This window comes from Macrobrachium nipponense, chromosome 22 (assembly GCF_015104395.2).
Source record: "Macrobrachium nipponense isolate FS-2020 chromosome 22, ASM1510439v2, whole genome shotgun sequence".
In the NCBI taxonomy this organism is placed as follows: domain Eukaryota; kingdom Metazoa; phylum Arthropoda; class Malacostraca; order Decapoda; family Palaemonidae; genus Macrobrachium; species Macrobrachium nipponense.
Window position 1 is genome coordinate 50,560,424 of NC_087213.1, and position 17,025 is coordinate 50,577,448.

General features: G+C 34.0%; 1 protein-coding gene across 1 annotated transcript in view; it reads left to right on the top strand.

Annotated features, from left to right (window-relative positions):
• Nucleotides 1-17,025, top strand: part of LOC135198628 (sodium channel protein 60E-like) — a 534,137-nt gene that overhangs the window by 403,595 nt on the left and 113,517 nt on the right. Inside the window, exons 23-26 of the mRNA XM_064226388.1 lie at nt 1,842-2,087; nt 5,337-5,498; nt 12,199-12,303; nt 16,225-16,416. Coding sequence (XP_064082458.1) covers nt 1,842-2,087; nt 5,337-5,498; nt 12,199-12,303; nt 16,225-16,416 — 705 coding nt within the window. The remainder of the gene's footprint in view (nt 1-1,841; nt 2,088-5,336; nt 5,499-12,198; nt 12,304-16,224; nt 16,417-17,025) is intronic.

The window sequence follows — 17,025 nt, forward strand, 5'->3', positions numbered from 1 at the left end:
GTAGGCATTGTAGTTTGACAGTGTAATTTTGCCCTGAAAGTTTATAATTTATTTATATTTTATTTTTAGGCTAAGTTTACTTTTTATTTTGTAGAGTTTTGTGGTATAATTAGAAAGTGCATATTGTTTTAACTCCAGAACTGCCAGTGTTGCTGCAAGTGCAAATGATTCTTTCTTACAGTTCCTAACATAATTCTGCTCAACTGTCCTGCAGTTGCTGTACTTTACTATCACTATTGCCCCTTTTCACCTGTCGTACCTATTTCTAACCCTTTACAGCGTACAACTTTGACCTAAGATATCTTTTTCTTAACAAATGATGCAAAACATTGTCAGTGTTACAAGTTTAAGTGTTACATTTGGCACCATATAAACACCTTTATCACTAGAATTGCCTTTTGTATTAGCACAGTCACATTAATTATCACCACTCTTTCAGTCATCACCATCACTTTTCTCCCTCAGTCTGTGAATCACCTACACAAGTATACATACTGTATACAATCAATGTAACAAGCACTGCTGTCATCAATATCCATTAGGGGTACTTTCATCATCATTGACATTAACATTGTTTTCATTATGAGCCTCCCAACAAAATATACATTATTACAGCAAATTTCATTCAATAATTGCTCACAGACATGGTGTAGGTATACTGTGTATTACCAAAATACTCATGTGATGCAAACACAGCCACTGTGACACATGCTCTTCAGCCACATGGGCCGTACAGACAAATCTTGTCCAGGTGCTCCTCCATGAATTTACCCACCAGAGCTCAAGACGTTATTCCAGTACTCCTGGCGTCATTTGCACTGTCAACCAACCATTACAAATGATTCCTGGGTCACTCAGCCAAGCGCAGCCTTGTGATATATGGTTGATAATTATGTGATAAGAAATATACATGATTTCTTACTTGATTGTGATGTTTTCATATGATCCTTAGTGTTTCTAATGATTTCAAGTATGTTTTGATTGCATAGATAAATTTCCAACTTTCCAAATACAGTACTTGACTCGTCACACTTATTTTTTAAATGTGCTGTATTTGAATTGCATAAAAATGCAGGGATGAATGATAGAAAATGCAACTCATTTACATTTTCCAAGTACTGCCACTATTCTTCTCAGGCATTAACAGCAATTTTCTAGAGAGAATGAGGTTACATCTTTTTATTGAATCCCTGTATTTTATCCATACTGTATTTTCAGTGCACATTTCTCTCCCTAATGTCCAATGTGTTGCTTGTGATGTTATTGGTTGGAACACCCTGGCTTCAGTGTTTATCTGTGCGTAAATTTATTGTCCATGTGATGCCAAGTGACATCAAAAGCCCGGAATGCGCATCGAGATATTCATTTTGCATTTTTGTGTCGTCGGCGAAGTTCACTGGTCAATTTTGCAAGAATTTGAGGTTGGCATTTTTTGTTTGTCCGTATGTGTTGACCCTTTTAATTTCCGAGGAGAAATAACTACACAGGCGATCAAGATTTTCTTCCTATGGAAAGAAAATTGTACCAATAACTAAAATATAAACTAGTAATTTATATATCTAGATGTATCCATTTGTGCAGGACCAACTCCCTTTATTTTTATGTGCCCTACCCACTTGTACCCCTTAGAATGATTTACATTTAACATTAATATACTACTATATGTATCTGATCATTTTTTTTACACATGCTATATTGTCCTTACAAATTCAATATTTTATGTCAGAGCAACACTAATCTGTATTTACTTCCTAATCTTCCCCATAAAAGTTAAGGCCTGTGGCTTAAGCCTTCCCCCCCCACTTCACTGGAGGTACTGATCCTTTTGCCATCTGCTACAGGAAATTCTCAAGTACCTGAATTTGACCTTCGCCATCCTCTTCACTCTTGAGATGGTGGTGAAGTGGATCGCAGTGGGATTTGTCAAGTACTTTTCATCTGTGTGGACACTCTTGGACTGCTTTATTGTCATGGTGTCTTTGTGCAGCCTTTTCATTAAGCAAGATAATCTAATCGCCCTTCGAAGTCTTCGAACCCTAAGAGCATTAAGACCCCTGCGTGCTATTTCACGCTGGGAAGGCATGAAGGTAGGTTTTATAAGGACATCTTATTTTACATATTTACAGTAGTTACAGTAAGTAACATTTGGTATTTTTAGTTGCTCTATTCACCCGTGAATTCTTTTGTTCTCACATAAACTTTGATCGTCCAGGCATCCTGTATTTACATTAGTTTTTATAATCTTGGATTATGTTCAAAAGTAAATGGTACGTTTATTATAGATTGATTGGTCTGTGGATTTGGTAGGTTTTAGTATGGATCATCATAAACATTCAGATGATCTGTCGAGGTGATAAACAGATTTTATCAGCCCTATCTCATCAATACAAGTTCAGGTATTCCTGTTTACAGATACACCCTTTTATATCAACCTTCCAGCAATTTGTTTGATTTAATGCCATATTTGATATGCCCTTTTCAAGCATTTTGACTGTCTACATTGATACTGGCATATCATCTATCCATTTCGGAATTCTGAACATTTTCCAACAGGTAATATTTTTGGATGTAAATTTTTTATGACAGACAACACATTATCCTTTCATTTTCATAACATAATTACTATTACATTAGAAGAAAAGGAGGCCTGAATGATATTTCCAGAAATTATCATAATACCTGATGAACTTACAGTTGAATTCATGGCTTGCATTATTTTCTTGTTGATTTTAATTCATTGTAGTTATCTTTCTTTAGTTTGTGTAGCAAATCAACTATTGTAGCAACCGGGCCTTAAGTGCGTCTTCAAGTATTTTTACCAACTGCCTTCTGCATTGATTGTTCAGGTCTCGTTCAAGTTCATTTGTGTTGCAGTTGCCATCCTTCTCTATCATCTAGCTGCTACCTGGACGTTGAAAACAGCGGATATGCATCTAATAATAAGTTATAAATAAATTCAAAGGACCAGTTTGGGTCACTGCTATGGTTTTGATTATAGACTCATCAGTAGTGTACCTACATGAAATGAATATATTTGTCCTGGTTTCAGTGCTGTCAATCAGTCTGTTAACTGAGACGCACAGCTGAGGAAGAATTGAGACTTGTTGCTTTTCTGATGCTTATTTTGGAGGTGTCATTCATAGCCAGTGATTTAGTTACTGCATTCTGTCGACCATTGGTCATTCTATTATTTTTCATATTTGAGAAAGGTAGCTTTCATTTTCAAGTAGTACATGAGTGAAGAAATTCTAGTCAGACTTGATGCAGAAGTAGACCAAATGAGACGTGTTTGGATGTAGTATACAAATTCACATGCCCAGAGGAGCTTTGCAAATCTCTCAGCAAATGCTGCATTGGGCACATTATTAAGACGATTCAGAGGCGTTTGCTGACACACAGAAACCAATCAACGTTTAGGAATTTCCACACCAGGAACTAATCCATACTAGAGTTAACTGGGAGTAACAAATTATCCTGAAGAAAACAACTGTAACTGCCTTTTAATAGCAGAAGCTGTATGCATCGCTACCCAGAAACTGATTCCTGAACATTCAGCAAGAATTAGAGCGCATATTAGCCTCTAGTGAACAAAGGAATGCTCAAACTAATAGGGACTAGAGAGTGCGCCCCAAAGCTGGAGACACTGTCCCCATGAAAAATGTTTATCAAAAACATTAAGCTACAAAAGTCATTCATTATCCAAATCTCTCTGCCTCGGAAACAATACCGAAAAGGAATTATAATTGATAAATGATAGTCACCTCTCTTGACATCAGGTGGTAAAAGTAATCGTCACTGAAGTCATTGATAGTGATCGTCGGTGGTTCAAGCCCATCAGGTGACTATCACGTATTAATTATGATTCCCCTTCAATATTCTTTCCGAAGTAGAGTGAATGATAATTCATAAATAGTTGTGTGTTTCAAATATGTTTAAAACGTACCAACCTTACCAATCGGCTGTCATGATAGGGGTGGGTTGATGCCAACGCTTAGTACAAATACCTGCGCTCGACGAAGATATGTACAGAAGAGTCGGCATCAATTTACGAGTATACTTCTCTTCACAGTCAGGTGGTAAGAATACTCAACAACAAAGTCATTGATAGTCGTGGTGGAGGTTCAAACCCATCAGGTGACGATCACTTATCAGTTATTATTCCCCTTCAGTATTGTTTCCGAGGTAGAGCGAATTGGATGTTAAATTACATTTGTAGCTTAATGTTTATGTATAAAAAATGTTACGGTGATGTGATATGAATCATATATATATAATATATATATATATATATATATATATATATATATATACATATATATATATATATATATAGATAGTAGATAGATAGATAGATGAAATAGAAAATAGATAGATATAATATATATATAGATATAAATATATATATATATATATCTATATATTATTATAATAATATTAATATAAAGTATATATATATAATATATAAATTATATATATATATATATATATAATATATATATATTGATGATAGATAGATAGATAGATAGATAGAAAGATTATGATACAATAGATATATATATATAATATATATATATATATATATATATAATATATATTTATATATATATATGTATATAATATAATATATATATATATATTATATAATTATAGATAGATGATAGATAGATAGAAGATAGAATAGATAGATAGAAAAGAATAGATAGATATATATATTATATATATATATATATAATATATATATATATATATTATAATATAAAGTAATAATTAAGGTAACTCAAAACTTGATTTAATGTTAAAGTTTCTTGAAGGAATTTGTCAGAATTGGGGAATTTCAGTAGGAAGGTTATACTATTAGGTAATCCTAGCAGTATTAGGACTGTAATTTGCACCAATAAGATTTTGTGTTCACTGCCGTTTAGCTTTTATTGAAATATTGCAGAACTCTCTAACATATCTACGCACGTATCTACTTATTATGTCAGGCCACAGCACAGTGAGTTTATAAGATACGCAATAAAGATACTTCCGCGAAAAATGTGTGGCTGATATTGTGGAAAAATACTGATATTGTTGCCCTTGTGTTATTTTTTAGAGACAATTAGAATTTTCCATGTGTTAGTTCTTTATTCAACTTTACCCTTATTTTCACTCACTGTCATTTCTCGAGTTTTCATTTTGCCACAGCATGACCTCGTGGTGCAAGTGTCTGATCTTTGCCCTAGATAGCTTACATTCATCCATTTCACGTATTAATTTGGCTTTTTGTATTTATATTTCAATGAGAGTGAAATGTCACGATTTTGCAGTCTAATTTTTTCTCTCCTCTTCCACAGATTGTTGTCAATGCTCTTATGTATGCCATCCCGTCCATCTTCAACGTATTGCTCGTCTGTTTGGTTTTCTGGCTTATCTTTTCTATCATGGGGGTGCAGATGTTTGGAGGAAAATTCTACAAATGTGTGGACCGACCAGGGGGAGAAAAATTAGGCTTAAATGTAAGATATCTAAGTTTGTTATTTATTAAAGCTTTACACTGTAATTTATGTACCCAATGTATGCCGAATGTATCTTTCCATTGTGTGATGAATCAGTCTCGTTTGTTTAGTTGGTGGTCATTTTGGTACCATCTAATGCGTAAGTTAATTTTCTTTGTTCTCTGTCTTCAAAAGAAATATCCCTGACACGCTGTGTCATTTAGTGGTCTTCACTACGCTCATACCTGGTCGTTATTAATAAAAGAATGCGTTAACAATAAAAAAGAATATATACTAAATGTAAATTGTCAATACACACAAGTTACTTGCATAGTTTTAAACTGTCAAGGTGAAGTGTAATGCTGTAAATAGCAATGATTTTCTAAATAACAAAGTGAAAAATAGATAAATCAGTAGCATTCTGAGATCTTCGAAATGCTTAATTTGCACCTGTTTCTTTTTTATATTTTTCATAATCTCGTTTATGTTTATTCTGAACAATAGATAAAAGATGTAACAACTGAATAAGAATACACTTCTTAAACTAGACTTCCTTAAATCAAGATTTGTTCGCAATAAGAAAATTTCGTTACTTTTCCAATGATCTTTTTAATAACTTAGGTAATGAGTTTCATGCCTAACTTTTTTATAACACTTAGTGGCGTATCTTTTATGATTGTTCTAGCAGTAGAACTCAGTACTATTTAATGTGTATTATATTTTCTGTTAATTTTCCCTGAAATCCCCTATACTCTATTAAAACATTTTCCATTTGTGGTCAGTGAAAATGAAGACTTTCATAGAAGACTGTTGTGTGTGTGTGTGTGTGTATGTGTGTGTATGGATTTATGTATATATATGTATGTGTGTATATTTATATATACATATTATACATATATGCATATATAAAAACAGATTTTTATGTACGAAAAATCTGTTTTGTTAGATGCTGTGAGTCTGCAAAGGAGTTACTAGGAGCTCCATAAGACAGATCTACTAATATCAAGAATTTTCTCATAGTTGGTCTAGGTCAGAAATACTAGTCCCTGTTTGTGTAGTGATAGAGTATATGAGGAGCCACGGCAGGAAGGCAATTACCCAGGGACTACGATTCACCTTTCTTCCATAGGTGAGGCAATAGTGCAGAGGTTGGACATGTTCGATACTACTTGCCAGGTCTGTGAAAGAAAATAGTCACCACAGATGCCCATGCCTTTTTATTCTCCTACATCAAAACCTGTTTTTGAAAGCGGATACACTGTTTTGTCCTCAAAGGAGCATTGAAAAGAAATTAACCGGCAAAAAAATAGCTTAGCTCCTGAGAAAGGAATCCCTGCCATCCAGGTACAAAACATTCATGATAAAGTTGTGTAAACGATCAAATCCCTTCTTACATTCAGGATTCCAGAGAAAGATTAACACTGAATGAGAAGGGGTAAAGACCCTCTGTGTTTGTGTTTGTCAACTTTATGATACAGAGGTGACTTATCTAACCATGAGAGGACAGGATACAGAATAACTGCCCTATCCCAGTATGGGCCTGGGACTTATCCTACCACTTACTGACACTCTGCAGTTGAACCTCTTCAGTTTTATGTCAGTAATGCTTGAGGAATGCTAATTCAAATGACCACCCGACAAACTCTGAAAGTTTTCTGGAAGAAACTTTACCAAAGACAGGCAAAACTTTGCCCTCACTCCGAACATCAGGACTTCTGGGTTTAGTAAAGAGGGCTTAGTGATTTGATCCACTTCTTGCCTATTATTTGGGACATCTGTCCCATTGAATGACACTTCATCTCCATCAGAGAAGTTATACGAAAATATCGTGGATTCTGGTGGCTTGGCATATTTGCTAGAGCAAGGACTTTGCTCAGGGTGGGGAGGGGACACTCTCAGGCAGAGTTTTACCAGCAAGATTTATTCTCTCCTCCCACACACAATCCTACTGAACCCATGAACCTAAAGGGCTAGTTTAAACCGAACCCATCAAACATTTAGAATTGATGCCAGGAGCATGTTATATACTTCATACGTGAAGTAACTACCCAAACTCAACTTTATACTTGCAAAGGCTATCTATTTTGGGTGGTATGTGATTTCCCCACTTGCAAAAAAGTGGATTGCGCAGTTAGCGGTGGAGCGAGCGAACTTTAGGTCTTGCTTATTAGCATTCCTGTAGCTGTAATAGGATAAAAAAAAATTAACACCATGAGAAAGGTAGGATGCAAGCTACACTTATTCATCAGATGAATAGAATGCACACTGGGATGAAATGGACCACCTGTTACAGGTACGTCAGTGTAACAACTGGTTACGAGAAATGATTAGTAGATGATATGCTTTTATTGATGCAATAATATAACTGTTAGTATCATCCCTTTTGATTAGGATTAAACTAGATATATTATTGTAAGATTCAATTACCTTTAGTTTATTAACACGTAGAGGAAAGAATTCATTTTTTACATCCCACAAAGAATACAGGGATATGCTGCCTGTATCTGTATTATTGTTATGAATTATACAATCATTAGGTTTAACAAGTACAGTATCTTGACATCTGGTTAAAAGATCAATTGTTGATACTCGATTAGATATGGTATTGTTGTACTAGTGATTATGCAGACGAAGGTATTTTATTAAAACTTTCCTAACTGATAAAATTAAGATAACATAAATGAGTCATATACTATAGGGGTACTCATATTTTGAATTATTAACAGTAAGGATTGTTGTGAATTTCATAGTTTACTAAGTATTTCTCCTATTTTGAAACTATTATTGTAAAACACAGTTACTTTAAACTAATGGCTAATGTATCATCGTAAAATTTATCTAGTTTAATGAAAACTAATCAGTTTAATAATAAGTACAGAAAAGTGTTTTCTACTTATAGTTAAAAGGGAGCCATAAGAGATTCATGTAAGGTTTGGTAATGAAACGCCTCAGGGCAGAAGAATCTTGTGCCAAGTACTACATCTTCATGGTCGATAGATCGAAGAAAGTTATGATGGCGCAATGGAGATTTCTGTAAACTATATAATGCTGTATGAAACCCAGCCACAGCCCATTAAACTATCAACCATGGCCCGGTGGTGGGCTGTGTAGTTGACACCTACAACCGTTCCAGACGCACGATCATGGCTAACTTTAACCTTAGATAAAATCAAATCTACTGAGGCTAGAGAGCTGCAATTTCGTATGTTTGATGACTGGAGGGTGGATGGCTAACATACTAATTTGCAGCCCTCTAACCTCAGTAGTTTTTAAGATCTGAGGGTGGACAGGGACGTTCGGACCGACAGACAAATAGCTCTCTCAATAGTTTTCTTTTGCAGAAAACTAAAAACCAGTTGGATTTAACAAAAGTCAGGTTATGTGCAAAAGGAATACTCTGAAAGGCAAAGTCGTAATTTTAGAATGAAAGGAAATTTTAGCCTGCAATAATATTCCTTCCATTCCAGGTTCAAGTATATTCTATATGCTGAACAATAAGCCATTGAGTGAATAATGTGATGATAAAATTCATAATTTATCGTATTTTCAAAAGGGAGCTCGAGCCATAGAAAACAGAGAAATGGCTCTGTGCACATGGAAAGTCAGAACAGTTTTCATAATTTGTCATGGAAAGAGGAACCCACTATGCTGAAGGAAGCTTCAAACTTCCTTCAGACGATGCACTTAACTTTCTTCCGCAGAGAGTTGCGACTTCCTGGCATGATGCACTACAGTGTCAAGGGGAAAATGATCTTGGAGTCAACAAATGAGTGTTTACGCCATAATAATGGCTTCCCTGCCCGACCTACGAATAGTGATCCACCGGGTAATTTATGTAAGCAGGATAAAAGGCCTTCCTGCCTTGAGTCGTTAATGCTCTATCACTGTGCCAACAGGCACTATGTCCGACATCGACTGCTATGAGAAAATTTCTTAATATTATTCTTATGGGGTCCCTGGCGGGTCAGTGAGGGTAACCCCTTTGAGTACAAAAATGACATATTTTTTTTAAATACGAACTTGTAGGCTTTATACATATTGCATTGTTTCAATGAAGATTGGAAATCAACCATAAAGGTCAAAGTCAAGTACTGTATTGCCATTAAGTCAAGTATGGGACATAAAAAAATACTGCAATTAATGCATTCATACCTCGTGCTGCGTACCAACATTATGAAACAAATTCTCCAAGGCCTTCGAATTTTTCCGAACAAATTCTATATCTAATATTACTTTTTATCAATCCAAAACTAATCACTGCACGCGTCAAAGACTTCCAAATATACACGTAATGCGTATTCATTAATGATTAATGTTAAATGTCGAATAATGGAATTTGTATTACACTGTTTGTTCATGTTGTCCTGAATATTCTTACAAAGTGTGATTTTTCAGAATTGCGTTGAGAAGCCACGTTTGAATAAATACTTTTTGCTAAACAACTCTAACTCGGTCTTAACTAGACTCAAACTGGAAATATTGATGCCACAGACAGTATCCTACAGGCCTGACCCCTGCAAAAAATCTTTAATGACCGACAAATTACAGCAGGCGCTCTTATGCATCACAGTAGCGTATTGAAAAGACGAGACTTGTTGACACAACCAGTATCTAACCTAAAGGCCTACTTGCCACTAATGAACGGTCTAAGTCCTTATTACTTTACATTATATAGCATGTATAACATTAATGATGTTCTCATTTCAAAATTGATACCGCCACTAATAATATTCCTAAAAATATAAGACATGTTAACAGAGGAACCATATTTGCCGTCGGCAAAACATTTAGCCGACTAATTTAAGGGTATATAAATTTCAGTCTGCTTAAGCTACCGCTGAAATGTTTTTCCATTAACTCCTGTAGAATTCCTGTAGTCATTTCTGCAATTATAAGCTGTACAGTGTACCACTATGAAGATAATGAACATTAACAAGGAGTGATCCGACCTCCAGCTAACTCGGGACGCGTGCAAGATTTTCCCCTCACGCATAAGTTGTAAAGAAATATAAGTATAAGTAGACCTCAAAGATTCATTTCTGCATCAGCAGGCTATGGTAGAAACTTCAACGGACGAGTAGCAATTTCAGTTTTACCAGTATTTTTGCTCTTATCAAATGGGCTTGACCTTAGGGAGCGTTATTAGCTGACAAAAGTAAACTGCGTCTTGTGTAGCAAGAATAATATCACCTAAGTGAAGATTTTGTGGTATCTACTTAACTTTTTATAATACTTTCAAAAATTGACTTTTATACGGATAACTACGTGCAAAATATTTTTAGATTTTGGAGACTGAAATGTTTGTCCTTACTTGTGCTATTTGTTTTGTGTGTATTTTAATCTTTAATTCTGTCATATCCGCGCCATGTTTTAACCAAGTGTAGCAGTGTCGTAAAATTTAGGAAGTTAGACCTTCTCGTGAACAAGTTACATTAACAATTATGGCTGCTTCAGCAGATCCACATTTCCAATGATTTCCTTTTTCATTAAAGAAAATACCATCTAATAATTGTACTATAGTCTAGACAATCCTAACTGATCTTTCCCCTACAGAAAAAGGAAGCCTTCGAAGTAGAGAAACTTTGTTACAAATTAAACTTAGCTGATGCAGCCATAATTTTTAATGAAACGTGTGATAAAGTGTTATTCTGTATTTCTATATTTCTTACTGTGTTGTTTAGGTGCACCTTTATCTTAATTAGAAAAACAATTATTGCCTGAGCCTATATCCAGTACTGTCAAAATCTTAAAATACTGGGCCATCTGGAGCCATACTATGTGCACTCACTGAGACACTGACGGCCAGGGGGACCTTCTGACGCAACATCGAAGGGGAGTTTGTACTGTCATGTTACTTCATAATCAGTTCAGGTTTTTCAGTTCAAAGATACATAAGCTTCAGAAAATCTTATTCAGTATTAAATCCAATAAACTTGAAAAACTTAAATCCAATTATTTTTTAAATAATTAAAATGAAAAACTGCAATATGCGGTTCCAGTTGAAGTTGGATGTGCTCAGCAACCCCCGACAAACAAGCCATCAGTTCGAGGCTATTGCTACTACATATTTTTATATTTTTTTACGCCGCGAAATACTGTACTTTTATTAGACAAAGACTTAATCACTTGTCATTAAAACATACTAGTACGATACAGTAACTACACTGGATGTAGACCTGGGTTTAGGACTAGGAAGTAGTTATATAGATAATACATATATACACACATATATAAATTATATACATACATACATATATAAAATATATATATTATATACATACATATATATACAATATATATACATATATATATATATATATATATATATATATATATATATATATATATATATATATATATATATAACATATACATATACACGTGTTTTCCCCAAAGAGGGAGTAGCAATAGAAGTTATTAGCATGCTAGATATCCTGCCATTTTCCACCCTGGGTGCAACATGTTATAGCAGGCTAGTTACCAGGTACATAATTCAAAAAGCTCTGGATATGAACCAACCTGTACCCTCTTGTTTGGTCGATAAATATGCTGTTAATCACGCCATGAGGGCCACGCATTTAGATACTTGATGCTAGTAATAGATCAGTTGCCAGGTTCATACTTGACTAAGCTGGAGTTGATCTTATTTAATGAATCTTCTCTTATGACACATGTTCATTTGGTATAGATACAAAAATAATTTTTCCTACGTCTTTTTCAGATTGTAAAAACTAAGAATGACTGCCTAGCGTTGAACTACACTTGGGTTAATAGCAAAATCAATTTTGATCATGTTGGATATGCTTATTTGGCACTTTTTCAAGTGGTAAGTATTCATTAAGACATATTTCCAATTGGTTTCAATTATAAATATTCTAATATATGTATGTGCATCTTTATAATACATAAACCTTTTATGAAGCTATATTGCCCAAAATAATGTGTATTAACTGAGAATAGACTTGTTAATGAGTGAAAAAATCTTAGCACTTTCTTCCCTGTGCGTATCCCTCATCAGGGGGAGCCTGTTACTCAGTAATGTTTTACCCACCATTTTGCTGCTATCCTCCCGTTTGGAAACTGGAACACTGGTACCTTTTCTCTCTCTCTCTCTCTCTCTCTCTCTCATCCTCTATGTGTACAGTGCTTATCATTGTCGAGAGATAATGGTAGCTTATAGACTATCCCCTTTGCACTTTGAATTAAAACTTAAGAGAGGAAGATGTATGGTCTTTTCTTCTTGTTGCTCTAAGTGATCTGCCTGTCTTTTTTAACACCTTAACCTATTCTACTTTTTAGGGTATCATGTAATATTAGCATCGCGGTGGCATTTCTTTAAATCTGGCATTATATATATATATATATATATATATATATACATATATTAATATATATATGTATATCTATATATATATATATATAATATATATATATATACTATATATATTATATATATATATATATATATATATATTATATATATATATATATATATATATAATATATATATATATATATATATATGATATATATATTGTATGCTTATTTGATAGGAAGGAAGCTAAGATATGTTTGAATATTTGAAAGCCATTTATGCAAACACTATACTGGTTATTTATTTGCAATTATCTGGCTCTATTTCCCTCAGAAAAGAAGATCCAATGGATGTTAGGAACACTGTTATATTTTCTTCAGGGAAGAAGTTCCAATGGATGTTAGGGACATGGTGCTACAGACATTAAGTCAGTGTTTCCCACCTCTCATTCGATAGTCCAATGGAAAACAAAGATATTTTTCCTGACCTCAGGTGCATACCATTTTGCTACTCTACAGAACCACTGTGGCAGCAATACATGGCTTAGAGACAGTTGCTCAAGACAGGTGACTTATATTTAGCATGAAAAATGGTGATGAACAGAAGCATGAACGTTCAGAAGTACAATTGCTTGACATATGTGACCATAACGGCATGTAGGCATTGTTGTCACAGAATATGCTGAACTGAGAAGTAAGGACACGGGGTAAGAGGTTTTTCTGTTATACAGTATCAAAAGGACATGACAGCCCGAGACACTGAGAGTTTACCGATAACACACTCAGAAACACAAACTGGAGGGAGGATGGTAACATATAAACTTAGATGGGAAAGAATAATTATAACATTTTGGATAATGTATACATATGTACACCTCAAACAATGAAACATAACAGAATTACTTGAATATGCTGAGGAAGTCAAGAAGAATAACTGAGCTAATAATAATGCCTACTTCAGAGTGTCCAATTGGAATTATAGCATAGTAAATGGTTGCCACATTCCTTATCAAGGGAGCAACCATGAAGACTTCTAGATGAACAATGACTAGTCTTTCAGGAGCATATTCTGCTAACAGTTAGTGTAACTAGAAGAGTGAAGATATAATTGGATGTATGCCTCACCAAAGGACTAGAATTTTTTTTCCTAATTCATGTTGCACTAATAACATGAGATGGCTGAGTCCTTTTGACGCAGTGATCTTGTGTAACCATTATACAAAGAGTACCAGTATTACCAACTTGAATTATAAAAAATTTCTCATATTTCTGCAGCGATTCATATGTTCCTTTAGTGTTAGACATCTTACATATACCAAGTGTCCATATTTGAGGAGCTCAAAATATGGTAACACAATATTCAGATAAATCAATATTACTTTGAAAGTAGACAGATGTTTTGGAAATCTCAGTCTCAGTGGGAAAAGAAGAACGTAGGTTGGGAACCACCACATATTTGCGACACTTTTTTCGTTGTTTCTTCATGACAGCATTTTCAAGCCTAGAAGAGACATTACAGTGTTTTAATAGTTAAAAGATGATACAGTATTTATCGGCTGATAAAACCGAGTAAAGTAACAATAGAGATAAATGATAAAATCTTTAAAATGATTCAAGATAGTAAATGAATACTTAGTGAGAAAAACAGAGACGGAAAGTTTACACTATAACTGAATTATTGAATAGTTTATATTAAAAGTAAGTGATAAGGTGAATTGTCAAGGTTAAGATTGGTTTCCTAAAAATATTTCTATCGACTCAGAGATTCTCAATAATGATTCTTCATTAAAAGTAGCGGGAACACTAAAATTTTCTAGTCTTCTACCTGCATTGCTTTCCTCTGTATGCTGTAAAATCGGTGATCTGGTTGGCTTGAGCAGCAAGCAACCAGTGCGAGGAGAAATGCCATCATGTTCGAAGTTCTCGTCCGGACTGAGCTCTTTGACTAAAATATATAGGTGGCGCTACAGGCGTCACACTTGTAAGACAAAAGGTCAGGAGGTAGTTTATCCTTATGTATATTTTTTAGTTCTCTTGTAACATATTTAGAACAAGGAGCATTTATATATGTTAGTATAAAATACATAGTCAGTTTATCAACCCTTGGTATATTTATTTTGCTATTTATACTAAGAGATTTATTTAGGAACTTTATTTGTTTATATATTATGCTATTAGGGTAACCATTATTTTTGAAATGGTTTAAAAGAGATTTTATTTCTGAGTCAAATAACTACCAGCAGCTGCAAAGAGAAAATGGGCTATTTATTAAAGCCTTCATCTTATTTATCTAGGTTCTTGGTGTAATTTTAGTGAAGAATCATTATTGAGAATCTCTGGGTCGATAGAAATATTTTTTAGGAAACCAGATCTTAACCTTGATAATATAATATAAATTATCCAATAATTCATTCATAGTGTAAACTTTCTATCTCTGTTTTTCCCACTAAGCAGTTTATATGCTATTCTAAATCATTTTAAAGATCTTATCATTTATCTCTATTGTTGTTACTTTTACCTACCTTTATCAGCCGATAATGATTTTATAATCTTTTAACTACTAAAACACTGTAGTGTCTCTTTTAGGCTTGAAAATGTTGTCATGAAAAAACAACGAAACGCGTTGGAAATAAAATGTGGCGGTTCCTAACCTACGCCCTTCTTCTCCTACTGAGACTGAAACTTAATATCACTTCGTCTATGAATCTGCGTGTGTACATCTGTAGCCCACCTAATATGCATGGCTCTCCTCCTACCACCTCCTCTTCTGCCCTTCTGGTACTACCAACACAGCCCTCAGTTTCAGAGACTTTAGTCCTGGGCCTTCTCCTCCCAATCATTTTCCTCTCATATAGATCATACCTCATTTAAAACCTTTATTCCTTTATTTCTTGATGACTTTTTGGCTAACATCACAATTTGTTTGGACAGTATAGCTTCGTTTAAATAAGAGGTTATATTTATGGTACATAGATTGTTATTGCGAATTTAACATAGATTTCACTGTAGTAATCTTGTGGGTTACCATTTCGTATTTATTGCCATAATACAATATGTTCTAAGTTCACTGATTAGTATCTTATATATATTTGGCATACAAATCTTTAATTACCGATGAAAAACTTAATATTGAAAAAATTATTTAATCATTGCTTCAACCACAGAAGAGAATGTAATAGTGTATAAGACGGTCAGATATCTATATAGTACGGATACCATCACCGAAGATAGGTCGTGATAAATATGTCATGGTATATAGCTTTGCTTCTTATGTAAACCTAATTTTACGAAAATATCTTTCTGATCTTGTGCATGAGTGAACAGTATTACGTTTCATGATATTATTATTAAATACCATGATAGATCAAAACACATATTTTTGCTTTTAATGAGTTAAAAGCAGTTACTTAGGATTTTTTTTTTTATTTTGCAGGCAACTTTTGAAGGATGGATGGAAGTTATGGAAGATGCAGTGGACTGTCGTGGCATAGATTTACAGCCTGCAAGAGAAGAGAACCTTTATGCCTACATTTATTTTGTAATCTTCATTGTATGTGGTTCATTCTTCACCCTTAATCTCTTCATTGGTGTTATCATCGATAATTTCAATGCTCTAAAGAAAAAGGTAGGCTGTAGCTTGGGTAGATGTCTGTAACCCTGCTGATGTCTAGTAGTAGTGCATCATTACTGTTTGGACCTTCACACCCCAGTATAAACGAGTTAACATTTAAATTAGTGTGCACCCAGTTGAGTTTGAGCTGGTGAATAATAAAATCGAAAAGCACCTCCTTCATTATCCTCCCTTATTAGCAGCTTCCAAGCTAACCTCATCTTTCTAGATTCTCTAATTCTGCGATATTTCAGCAGGAGTTATGATTGCACACTGTTTCTATACTTACGAATTCCCCTGGGCACCAGTGGTATACAAATTTATGCTTACACAATTAGGAAATTGTTATAGTACAGTAGTACAGTATGTAGGAGGTTATTATTATTATTATTATTATTATCATTATTATCATTATTATTATTATTATTATTATTATTATTATTATTATTATTATTATTATTATCATCATCATCGTTGTATAAATACTAAATGTAAGGTGTGTTTTGATGTTAAGTGTCCCCTGTCTTATTCTTTTTTTATATTACTTTTATGGTACTTTTGTATGGATACAAGGCAGTTCAGAAGAAATTTGAATTATGATTATCATTTTGCTCAACTTGAATC